Source organism: Suncus etruscus, chromosome 1, assembly GCF_024139225.1.
Source record: "Suncus etruscus isolate mSunEtr1 chromosome 1, mSunEtr1.pri.cur, whole genome shotgun sequence".
NCBI classification, from domain to species: Eukaryota; Metazoa; Chordata; class Mammalia; order Eulipotyphla; family Soricidae; genus Suncus; species Suncus etruscus.
In genome coordinates, this window is record NC_064848.1 from 168972622 (window position 1) to 168984359 (window position 11738).

The following is an 11738-nucleotide window of genomic DNA, read 5'->3' on the forward strand; positions in this document are numbered from 1 at the left end:
GGGGGTTGGAGCCACGTGGCCAGGGACTGCAGAGAAAGGCCCCTTCTTTCACCATCCACCTCCATCCAAGCCCATCCAAAGGGCTTGATGCAACATGTATGTATGTATGTATGTATGTATGTATGTATGTATGTATGTTTTTGCCACACCGAGCGGTTCTCTAGGTCACTCCTGGCTTTACACTTAGAAATAGTTCCCCGGGGCCAGAGCAATGGCATAGCGGTGGATATTTGCCATGTGGGATGCCGGGAATCTAACCACCATCTGTCCTGGGTCAGCTGCATGCAAGGCAAACGCCCTACCACTGTGCTATTTCTCCAGCTCCTAAGAATGATTTCTGAGTGCAGAGCCAGGAGTAACCCTGGAGCACTGCTGAGTGTTTCCCAACTCCCCCCAAAAAAACAAAAAGGGAACCACAAAAGATCTCATGTTTGGGCTGGAGAGATGGTACAATGTGTAGGGTACTTGTCTTGCATGCAGTCAATCAGGTTTAATCCCTGGCACCCCATCTTGTTCTGTGACTCCTGCCAGGAATTATCTCTAACCTCCTAGCCAGGAATAAGCCATTAGCATCATTGTGTGTAGCCCTCAAATAAAACCAATCTCTGAAGATCTGTTGTCAACTTTGTAAATCATTGTGTAATAAGGTACTCTGTGTGTGTGTGTGTGTGTGTGTGTGTACGTGTACGCGCGTGTGTGCGCGCGCGCCCTCACGCACAGTACAGAGTGGGTAGAAGTGTCCTTCAAAGTCTGAGAAAGCAGGGATGCTCCGGCAAGGACAGAGAAATTTGGGGGTTTGGGATTGGGGTGACTTGTTCTTCCCAAGTAGAAAAGTTACTTGTGGGGGCCGGGCGGTGGCGCTGGAGGTAAGGTGCCTGCCTTGCCTGCGCTAGCCTAGGACGGACCGCGGTTCGATCCCCCGGCGTCCCATATGGTCCCCCAAGAAGCCAGGAGCAACTTCTGAGCGCATAGCCAGGAGTAACCCCTGAGCGTCACAGGGTGTGGCCCAAAAACCAAAAAAAAAAAAAAAAAAAAAAAAAAGAAAAGTTACTTGCTGCTTTACTTGCTCTGTCCTGCCCTTTTCAGAGCTTCTCTTTTCCAATCTTGCTCACTGTGGAGCAGTAGCTGCTTAGGCTAGAATGGATGCCAGTAGGATGCAAGCTCTGGACTTGTAAAATGAATGCTTGTGAAGGAGGAGAATGCCTTAGGAGAACATCACACTCAGAGCCAGCATGATAACTGTATTGAATTTTATTGGCAAGCAAGAGCACATAATTTCTAATCAGCCCTGACTGGGGGGAAGCCCAGACGGAAGCTTTGATCCTAGGGCTACACCATAATATTCCAGTTTTCTCCCCTTTGCCTCAAAAACTGTGCTGAGGGCAGGTTTGTGGCCAAGTAGAGGGCCTGGAGCCTAGGACCTTCCTGCCATAGGCAGGGGGTGGCTTTCATTGCTGCTGCTGAAAGGTGGAAGCCATGTCCACCAGGAAGGAGTGTTGTGGCATTAGGGTGATGGTGCTGGGGATTTCCAAGCTCTTCAGAAGGAGAGCAAGAAGCTGTGCAAAGGCATGCTTAAGTTCAGATTCAAGATGTCTGCTGTGCTAGTTCATCTCCATAGAATTGATGTACTTTCGCACCCATTTGTCCTCTGGATTGGCGCACACCTGGCGTTTCCTTCGGGTGACAAAGCTATGGGAGAAGAGGAGAAGAGGGTGAGTTTTGGGACAGACTCTGTGAGGCTAATGGAGAAATGATGAGGGTGTTCTGGGAGCTCTGAAGGAGCTTAAGGAAAGGATTTAAGGAAAGGACTGCCTCTTCTGGCAGTCAAGGGCTGCCAAGTCAAAGGCTGGAGTCAAGGGCTCCAAGCCAGAAATAGAGTAGTGTGTACTTTAGGAAACCCAAGCAATACCCAGATTACATGGGATATGAACCCCAAGGAGTCCAGGATGAAGCTGGTCAACCTGGATCAACCTCAGTCCTGTTATATCAGACCTTGCACTCAAGATGAAGAGGAAAGGAAGAACTGAATTCAAGAACTGAGTCATTATTGAGCAAGAGAGAGGGAGAGAATTAGTTATACAGATGTAAGTAATGTGACTTCAAACAATACAGTGCGGGGCTGGCGAGGTGGCGCTAGAGGTAAGGTGTCTGCCTTGCAAGCGCTAGCCAAGGAAAGGACCACGGTTCGATCCCCCGGTGTCCCATATGGTCCCCCCAAGCCAGGGGCAATTTCTGAGCACGTAGCCAGGAGTAACCCCTGAGCATCTAATGGGTGTGGCCCGAAAAACCAAAAAAAAAAAAACAATACAGTGCTTGGCAGAGGGTAGACAGTCAACAAGTGGATGCATACTAGATATGTGTGGGCAAATTAATGAAGGACTTGAAATTGAACTTGAGCAATGTTTTTATTTGTGTGTGTGCCACACATAGTGGTGCTTAGGGTTTACTTCTGGTTCCATGCTCAGGGATGACTCCTAGGGAGTTTCAGAACCATATGAGGGTTCCAGGGATCAATTTTGGGTCAGCTGTGTCTAAGGTAAATGTCCTACATGCTGTACTATTTCTTTGGCTATTAAGTTTGAATTTTTATTCCAGCACTGGTTCCCTCATTAGATAACTTGGGTTTCTGAGTCTATTGGCTGAGTTCTCAAACATTGGTGGAATTGAGAATTGTTGTGTTGAGAGTCAAATGAGAGTGTCTTTGGGAGGTAGTTTAGAGAAATAGAAATCATGGGTGTGGCTGAAATGAGGTGGCCCCTCTACTTATATAACTTGAGGACCCTAAGAATGTGGCATTGCCAAGACACTTTACCATTGAACTGATGAGAGTGAAAGGCCCTGTCTCAAACTATTGTAATTTGGGGGTGTAAAAGCCTGGGGCTTATATGCAGGGAGACTGGATCTAGCTGAAGGAGGCCTCAGTCTGGGGAACAGTTTTGCCAACATCCATGTCACCTGTGGGTAAGCTTTAGTCACTAAGACTGTCCTCAGTTTGACTTTTTTTTTTTGGAGATGGCACATCCATCACTGGTCAGGGCCTATTCTTCCCTCTTCTCTCAGGAGGTTTTTGGGGGACTTAAATCAGGATATGCCATGAACAAGGCAAGCACCCTGTCTTCCAGACTATCTCTCCAATTCCTTCATTTGACTTTTTGAGCCCTGATGTTTCAAAATGAAGGGCGAAGGCTTAGGTTGTTTGATGAAGATAAAGATTTCTTCATCTCCTTTAGGATTTTATCAGGGGTAACTTCTTTATTTTTGGGGCCACACCCAGCATTGCTCACACTTTGACTCTGGACTCAGAGGCCACTTTTGGTAGGGCTCAGGGGGCTATATGGGATGCCGAGGATAGACCCTGGGTTGACCTCGTACAAGGCCAGTGCCCTCCCTACTGAACTATTGTCCCATAGGTAGCTTTAGCTTTAGGAAGCTACTGCCTCTTTTCTGAGTCTCACTCTGAGCCACTCAGTATCTCTCTTCCACCTGCAGAGGAGGCTCTTGCAGTTAGTTTCAGAATCATCCCCTCACCCCCACCCTCTAGTTCAGCCAGTGGTTACTCAGGAAATCCTGTCACCCTCACTACCCCTCTTCTTGCTGGTGGCCAGGAAGTGAAAAGGTCAGAAAACCAACAAGGAGTGAGGGTTGTTCAGTCCACCAGTCCCACCTCCTCCTCCTTGTAGAATGTGAGCTGCAGGGCCCGGAGAGATAGCACAGCGGTGTTTGCCTTGCAAGCAGCCGATCCAGGACCAAAGGTGGTTGGTTCGAATCCTGGTGTCCTATATGGTCCCCCGTGCCTGCCAGGAGCTCTTTCTAAGCAGACAGCCAGGAGTAACCCCTGAGCACCGCCGGGTGTGGCCCAAATACCAAAAAAAAAAAAAAAAAAAAAGAATGTGAGCTGCAAAAAGTGGTCTCACCTTGCTGCCTTCCCTCCCTGTCAATGTTTTGGGGACCTTTCCCTACCTGACTTCCCTCATTCTGCTCAGTGTTGTGGGGATGTGCCCCAAGAGAGCATATGTGTCCAAACTTGCTGGCCCTTTTTTCTGGCTTTCTTGCAAGTCTCTGGTATGGGCTCCAGCACACAGTGGGCACTTAATAGATGTTTACTGAATGCCTCACACCAACATGTTTCACTTGTCACTTTCTTTTTTTTTGCGGGGGGGACTGCTTGTATTTGGCAGTGCTCAGGCTTACTTTTAGCACTGCACTCAAAAATCACTCCTGGCAGGTTCAGGACCATATGGGATGACAGGGATTGAACCTGGGTCAGTAGAATGTAAGGCAAACACCTTATCAGGGGTACCATTACTCTACATCATCACTTGTCACTTTGTCGGGAGGGCTTGAGCTGCACTCAGCAGTGCTCAGGGACTGTGTCTGGCTCTGTACTCAGGGCCACTCTAAGTAGTGCTAGGGGACCATCCATAGAGTTAGGGAACTAGTCAGCATCAGCCACATACAAAATAGTCATTCCCTTTGTCATCTTTGTCCCCTGACTTGTCACTTCTGTGTATGGAACAATCCAGCTAGAAGAAGAGGATAAAAAATGAACACTTGCCAGGAACCTACACTGTGAAAAGCAGCATTTGATCTCATCTTTTACCTTGTTATTTGTACCCCTTGAGAGTAGTACTTTTACTCCACTTGCTCATGAAGAAGGAACAGGCTGGGAGATGGGAGAGCAGGGACCTGGCTCATGATCGCCATCTTTAGAGCCAGCTTCCCTAGACAGTGGCTCTAAGAGGTGAGGCTGGGTGGGGAATCCTCCCTGGTTGTAACTCCTCATCCTGCCCCCAGCCCTTCCAGATATTTCCCCAGTGTCTCTTGCCTCCTTCAACGTCTCTTTCTCCAGACTTCAGGGCACCCCACACTGCTCCAGCCATCTTGGGTCTATGTTATGCTGCCGCTGAAACTTCTTATCCCTGCCTCTCCTTCCCTTCCCTTCAGCTCTTGTTTGGCCTTCAGGGTCTCTTGTGGGGAAAAGGACATAGCATCTGAGCAGGGCATCAATTCAGCATACTTCTGTCATACTTCACAGCACTAACAGTTTCCTCTCTTTTGCTCGTTCCAGCCCCCATCGCCTTCCTTCTCTGAGACTCCACCTAAAGCAGAGTTATGGGGCTACAGAGATTATAAAGCGTAAGGGGCAAATCTGGTTTATGGCTGATATTTATTTGATCCCTATAATCACATGATAGCCCCAAGTACCACCAGATGTGGGCCTGCTCCCTATTCTCCTGCATAGATTATAACCCTGAGCACTGCTGGATGTGGCCCCCAAATGCAACAAAACAAAAACACAAATACAAAGCAAACAGCCTTCTGGCCACACTCCCTCTGCCCATTGTGCCAGTGATTTGGGCTCAAATACTAGGGCAGGCCAATCTTAGGGGCTTCCACAACCCACACCTACCCTTGGTCTTTTTTCTTGCCCCTTTTGTAATTTTTTGGGGGTGTGGGGAGTCTGGACTCACTAGGGCTCTGCCTAATGGTGCCCAGGAGACCATATGGTAGCAAGAATCAAATTCAGGGCTTTGTTCGTGTCAGACATTGCTCCTACGCTGTCCTCCTTATCAAAATATTTTGGAGCAATAGCAGAGCAGGTAGGGTGCTTGCCTTGTACACAGCTGGTCTGGTTAGATTCCCAATCCAATATGGTTTCCCAAGCACCATTCCTGAGTAATTCCTGAGTGCAGAGCCAGGATTAACCCCTGAGCATTGCCAGGTGTAGCCAAAGAGCAAACAAACTAGGGTAAACACCCCTGGGTTACCCACAACAATATGCAAGACAAGTGTCTCTCCTTGTATTGTCTTGTATTGTCTCTCCTTGTATTGTCTCTGATCTGCTTCTGGCCCCTTCTGGTTTACCAGAGCCAGAGGTCCATTCTGAATACCTCTGACTGTCAGGATCACAGAAGTTTGGGATTAAAAGAAACTGGCACTTTATAGAAAAATCCTAGTGCTATTTTTTTTTCTCTCTCTTTTTTTTTTTTTTTTTTTCAGTTTTTGGGCCACACCCGGCATTGCTCAGGGGTCACTCCTGGCTGTCTGCTCAGAAATAGCTCCTGGCAGGCACGGGGGACCATATGGGACACCAGGATTTGAACTAACCACCTTTGGTCCTGGATCTGCTGCTTGCAAGGCAAACGCCTCTGTGCTATCTCTCCGGGCCCGTGCTATTTTTTTTTAAACTTTATTTTATTTATTTATTGATTTATTTTTGGGCCACACCCAGTGGTGCTCAGGTGTTACTCCTGGCTCTACATTCAGAAATCGCCTCTGGCAGGCTGGGGGACCATATGGGATGCTGGGAATTGAACCGGGTCCCTCCGGGTCGGCTGCATGCAAGGAAAACACCCTATCACTGTGCTCTCTCTCCAGTCCAGTGCTGACTGTTTTCATTCTCTGACTCTCTGACCTTACATTTCTTCAGCTGTTCTTACTGAGGGTCTTATTTTTGTGGAGCGAGAATGCTCCAGAGATGAGCTCTGTCCTTTACTTAGTAGGCAGCCTCGGACATTTTTAGACCCATAGACTGAGCTGCAGAATGTGAAGCCAAGAGGGATCCCTGCATTGTCACTGAGACTCTGACACACTAGAGCCCTCCACAGGAGCTGGGGGACTGGATTTCCCAGGGTAATTCCCTGGCTTGCCTCTTTCAAGGAGAATCTCATTTCAGTGTTTCATCACTAACTGGTAGCAATTATATTTTTATTTTTATACACACCTGACTGCAACCTAGATTGTAGGTGAATTTCAGTGGATCGGGGATCTGAGGGCACACAGGGGTTCTTTTTTGTTCGTTTTATTTATTTTTTTTGTTTTGGGGTCACATCTGGCAGTGTTCAAAGGTTATTTCAGGCTCTACACTTAAGAATTAATTACTCATGGTAGTAATTGGGAGACCATATAATGCCAGGGGATTGAATCCAATCCAATTGCATGCAAGGCAAGCACCCTATCTGATACAGGCTCTAGCTTCACTCTGGGGTTCTTAACTGAAAAAGGGAGGATGGAGTTGACCTTTTCCATGGCAAATAATATTCAAGTTAAAAAATCATACATGTATAATTGGAGTGATAGTATAACTCTTTTCTTGTACACAGTCAACTTGGGTTCAATGCCTGGCACCCTATCTATGGATCCCTGAGCCCTCTAGGTACTGATCTCTGAGTACAGAACTAGAAGTAAGCATTGAGTACTACTGGGTGTGGCTTCTCCCTTTAAAAGTCCCCTAAAAACCAACTTAACAAAACCCATGATACACTTGTGAAGATTGGAAGCCCGATCCAGCCCGATCAGAGAGAGGAGACACTTCTGAAAAATTGCAGATTTGGACCAGACTGATAATACAGTGGTTAAGGCACTTGCTTTGCAATGCAACTGACTTGGATTCTATCCAGCATCTCATATATATATCGCCAGGAGAGATTCTTGAGTGCAGGAGTAACCCCTGAGCACCACTGGGTGTGGCCCAAAAATCCAAAATCCCCCCCACCCCCAGAAAAAACCTTGTAGACTAGATTAAATGCATTTAGGGTGGAATGGCTGTAGAGTCCTCTGAAAAAATTACAATCTCCTTCAACATGTGCTCAGGGAATGGGACAAAGGACAGTACAGGAGTCAAGGAAGAGGCGAAGTCAAGGAGGAGGAGGCAAGGCTAAGGGCACAGCTGGAGGGAGAGTGGTAAGTCCAAGAGCATTTTCCAGGCAGTGGCTCTGGAGGGTCCCCAGACTGTTACTCACACAACTGCTGGTAGGGAGCACTTGCTGCTGGTGTAGAAATATTCCCGGACGTGGGCCTGTGGCAGGGAGCGGTTGATGTAGCCGAAGCAACAGGGAGTGGTGTCCGAGGCGTCTGGGAAAAGAGGGAACTGTTTGCATTGCCAGAGCTCATTGAGTATTGTACTAGACATATTCTAGCACTTTCCTAGTTGAGAACAGCATCCTTCTTCAGCTGAAACCGAGATTCAAAGAGGTAATGTCATGACATAGGCAGACTGGGAGTTCCAAACATTTCCTTGGCTTCATCTCTAACCCTGGGTTGCCACTAATTAGTCTCCCATGCCATTGGCTCCCAGGTTCTGCTTGGCCTCCCGCAGGCTTGTCCTGGGGTCACTGACCTTATTTGTCCCTACTTGGATCCAAAGAAACTTGGTTTCTCTGAGGCCTAGGATGGCTATGGGAATCTCCCCATAGGTTTTAGCAAGGGAATCCTGAAGAGAAGTATTCTTTTGGAAGGAAGCTCCAGGAGAAGTTTCTGAACAGAGACTTCATTCAGGATGACATTGGGAAGTGCCACGCTCCCTGTAGAACCAACCAGAAACAGCAGGAGCACCAACTTTCTGCAATTCTTAGCCATGTGCTCTTAAGTGACCTGTTATCTCTGGATCTTCTCATCTTGCTGCTTAAAGTTGTGATTACTATTATTATTCGTTTTTAGGAGTGGGGAATTTAGCAGTACTCAGGGCTCATACTTCAATTTGTGCTTGGAACCACTCCTGGTGGTGCCTTGGAGACCATATGTGGTGTGGGATACAACTAGGTTCTTGGCTGCAGCTGTATACTAGCAGCATCTTAACTACTGTACTATTTCTCTCACACCCAAAGTTGTAAATATTTTTTGTTTTGGTTTTGGGAGCACACCTGAAGATACTTAGGGGTTACTCCTGATTCTGCACTCTGGAAATACTGCTTGTGCTACTTGGGGGCCTATATAGGATGTTGGAGCTAGATCCTGAGTCAGCTGTATGCAAGGCAAGAATCCTACCTACTGTTTTGCCTCCACAGCTCTAGTTGTGAATATTCTTTTTTTTTTTTGGTTTTTGGGCCACACCCAGTAACGCTCAGGGGTTACTCCTGGCTATGCACTCAGAAGTTGCTCCTGGCTTGGGGGACCATATGGGACACTGGGGGATCGAACCGCGGTCTGTCCAAGGCTAGCGCAGGCAAGGCAGGCACCTTACCTTTAGCGCCACCGCCCGGCCCCGTGAATATTCTTTTTTAACTTTTTTTGTTTTATTTTTGGACCACACCAGGTGACGCTCAGGGGTTACTCCTGGCTATGCGCTCAGAAATCGCTCCTGACTCTGGGGATCATATGGGACGCCGGGGATAGAACCCAGGTCCGTCCTGGGCAGCCACTTGCAAGACAAATGCTCTGGCCCCTCTTTTTTAAATTTTTTAAAAAAATTCGAGCCACGCCCTGTGATGCTCAAGGGTTACTCCTGGCGCTGCACTCAGAAATTACTTCTGGCAGGCTTGGAGGACTACATGGGATGCCGGGGATTGAACCTGAGTAGGCCATGTGCAAGGCAAATGCTCTACCTGCTGTATTATCACTTCGGCCCTAGTTGCCAATATTCTTTTTTTTGTTTGCTTGTTTTTTTAGGGCCATACCTGGTGGTACTTAGGGGTTACTCCTGGCTCTGCACTCAGAAATCGCTCCTGGCTTGAGAGACTATATGGAATGCTGAGGATCGAATCCACATCTGTCTGTCTTGGGTCAGCCATGTGCAAGGCAAGGCAAACATCCTACCACTGCTAACACTCTAGTCCTAGTTGTGACTATTCTTTTTTTTTTTGTTTGTTTTTTTTTGTTTTTGGGCCACACCTGGCGGTGCTCAGGGGTTACTCCTGGCTGTCTGCTCAGAAATAGCTCCTAGCAGGCACGGGGCACCATATGGGACACCGGGATTCGAACCAACCACCTTTGGTCCTAGATCAGCTGCTTGCAAGGCAAACACCGCTGTGCTATCTCTCTGGTGACTATTCTTAAGATAATAAATGTAAAAACAATCAGCACCATACTTGCTCCATCTAAATATTTAATTAGTTTGATTATCCTCTCTCAAACCCATTTTTTTTTTCTGCTCTGTGAAATAGGGAGTCTGTTTATTTCAGGAGGTATCTAAGCAGGAAACCTCTTGCCCCAGGCAGGAGCCACCTTGCAGACTTGGTGTAGCTGTACACTTGATGAGCACATGAACTTTTGGGATGGAACTGAAAGGCACAGGAAGTTGATCTGAGAAGTCCACTGTAGGGTGGCTTAAGGGTCCCTGAGGGACAGCTGAATATCTGAATAAGCAATATATAAAAATGTAAACCATGGCCGGATAGATAGCACAGCAGTAGGGCGTTTGCCTTGCATGCAGCCGATCCAGGACGGATGGTGGTTAGAATGCCGGCATCCTATAAGGTCCCCTGAGCCTGCCAGGAACAATTTCTGAGTGCAGAGCCAGGAGAAATCCTTGAGCACTGCCAGGTGTGACCCAAAAACAAAAAACAAAAAAGAAAAAAAAAAAAAGGAAGTACATTGGGGGCAGAAGCAATAGCTCAGCAGTAGGATGTTTGCCTTGCATGCAGCCAACACAGTTTGATCCCTGGCATCTCATATGGTCCCCAGAACCTGCCACAAGCCATTTCTGAGCACAGAGTCAGGAACAACCCCTGAGCGTCTCTGGTGTGGCCCCAGAACAAAACAAAAAAAGTAAACCAGGGGTTTAAGATATAGAATAGATAGTATTAGTTATAGCATATGCTTACCTTGCATATAGCTCTGGGTTTGATTTCTGGCACTACATAATATTCCCTCAATGCTGCTGAGAATGATCCCTGAGCAAGAGCCAGGAAGGAGTAAGCCCTGAGCTCTGCTGGATACCTCTCTGCACCTCTCCAAAAGAAAAAAATTAGGGGCTGGGGAGTTAGCTCAGAAATCAGAAGCCAAGTCTTTTTATGCACCAGGGACCCGAGTTTGAACACTGGTTCCATAGAGTCCCCTGAACTCTACTGTGTCTGACCCTGTGGTCTCTGGCACTGCAAATGTCGAGAAGCTCTGTATCCTTGAGTTTTGGCATTAAACTACCTGGCCTAGTTGGCAGAGTCACTGAGAGAAGCCTTTGGGCCTTCTGAATTCTGTGTGGGTGATCCCTGCCCTCAAAAAAAAAAAAAAAAAAAAAAAAAAAAAAAAAAAAAAAGAAAAAAAGAATGTCAATCGTAGGATAAAGAGCTGGAAAGAGGGTGAGGATTGTGCCCGGCTGAGGGTCAAAATCTGCACTTACATGGGGAGGCGGATGTAGATCCAAACAGGACCGCGGAGGCGAGGGTGAGAACGAGGGCGACAGTGGACTCCTGCATGGTACCTGGGCTCCAAGCTTGGGAGGTTCACTGCTGTCTCAGATCTTCTGCAAAGATTGTCTGCAGCTCTGAGGCTTTATATAGGGTGCAGGGGCCAGTAAGAGGGGGGGCACTTCCCACAGGGAGTTTCCAATTCAGCCGACCCACACTGTCTCATCTAAGTAGTTGAAGTCACAGCAAATGAAAAAGAAAACCGAAATCACTCCCGGAAATCTCCCACTCCCACTGTCCGGGGAGAAGGCCTCCGTCTCTGCTGTTTGCCTCAGTTTCACACTCTAAGAGGGGAGGTGGTGGCTCGCTCGAGTACCTGTTTTTCTGGGGGACTGCACCAGAAACACTTCAGTGGGGTTTAGCCTACAAGATCTGTGTCCCTCTTCTTATCCATGAATGGGTGCTGGTGGGAAGGTGATTCTCTGAGAAAGGGGGGGAGGAGTAGTCCCTAGACATGTGGCCTCTGAAAGAGACAGGATGTGTAACTGGAATGGGGGTGGTTTGGATCTGCACTTCAGTTACCATGTGAATAGATAGGTCTAAGTGTGGGGGTTTGTGGTGTGTTTGGGGTGGGGATTCTAATTTTCAGCAGGAAAAAATGACTCATTCCCTTCC

General features: G+C 47.6%; 1 protein-coding gene across 1 annotated transcript; it reads right to left on the reverse strand.

The window, feature by feature from the left end:
- Positions 1-1358: 1358 nt before the first annotated feature.
- On the reverse strand, positions 1359-11132 carry CCL5 (C-C motif chemokine ligand 5). Its single transcript, XM_049790489.1, has 3 exons — positions 11057-11132; positions 7743-7854; positions 1359-1689 (listed from the first exon to the last, which is right to left on the reverse strand). The coding sequence occupies exons 1-3, from the start codon at positions 11130-11132 to the stop codon at positions 1602-1604; spliced, it is 276 nt and encodes a 91-aa protein (XP_049646446.1). The 3' UTR covers positions 1359-1601.
- Between the last annotated feature and the right edge of the window lie 606 nt (positions 11133-11738).

Coding starts and splice junctions, on each gene's coding strand:
- CCL5 (XM_049790489.1), bottom strand. CDS start 11,132: ATGCAGGAGTCCACTGTCGCCCTCGTTCTCACCCTCGCCTCCGCGGTC. Junction 7,855..11,056: donor ATCTACATCCGCCTCCCCAT/GTAAGTGCAGAT, acceptor CTCTTTTCCCAG/ACGCCTCGGACACCACTCCC. Junction 1,690..7,742: donor TGCTCCCTACCAGCAGTTGT/GTGAGTAACAGT, acceptor CTTCTCCCATAG/CTTTGTCACCCGAAGGAAAC.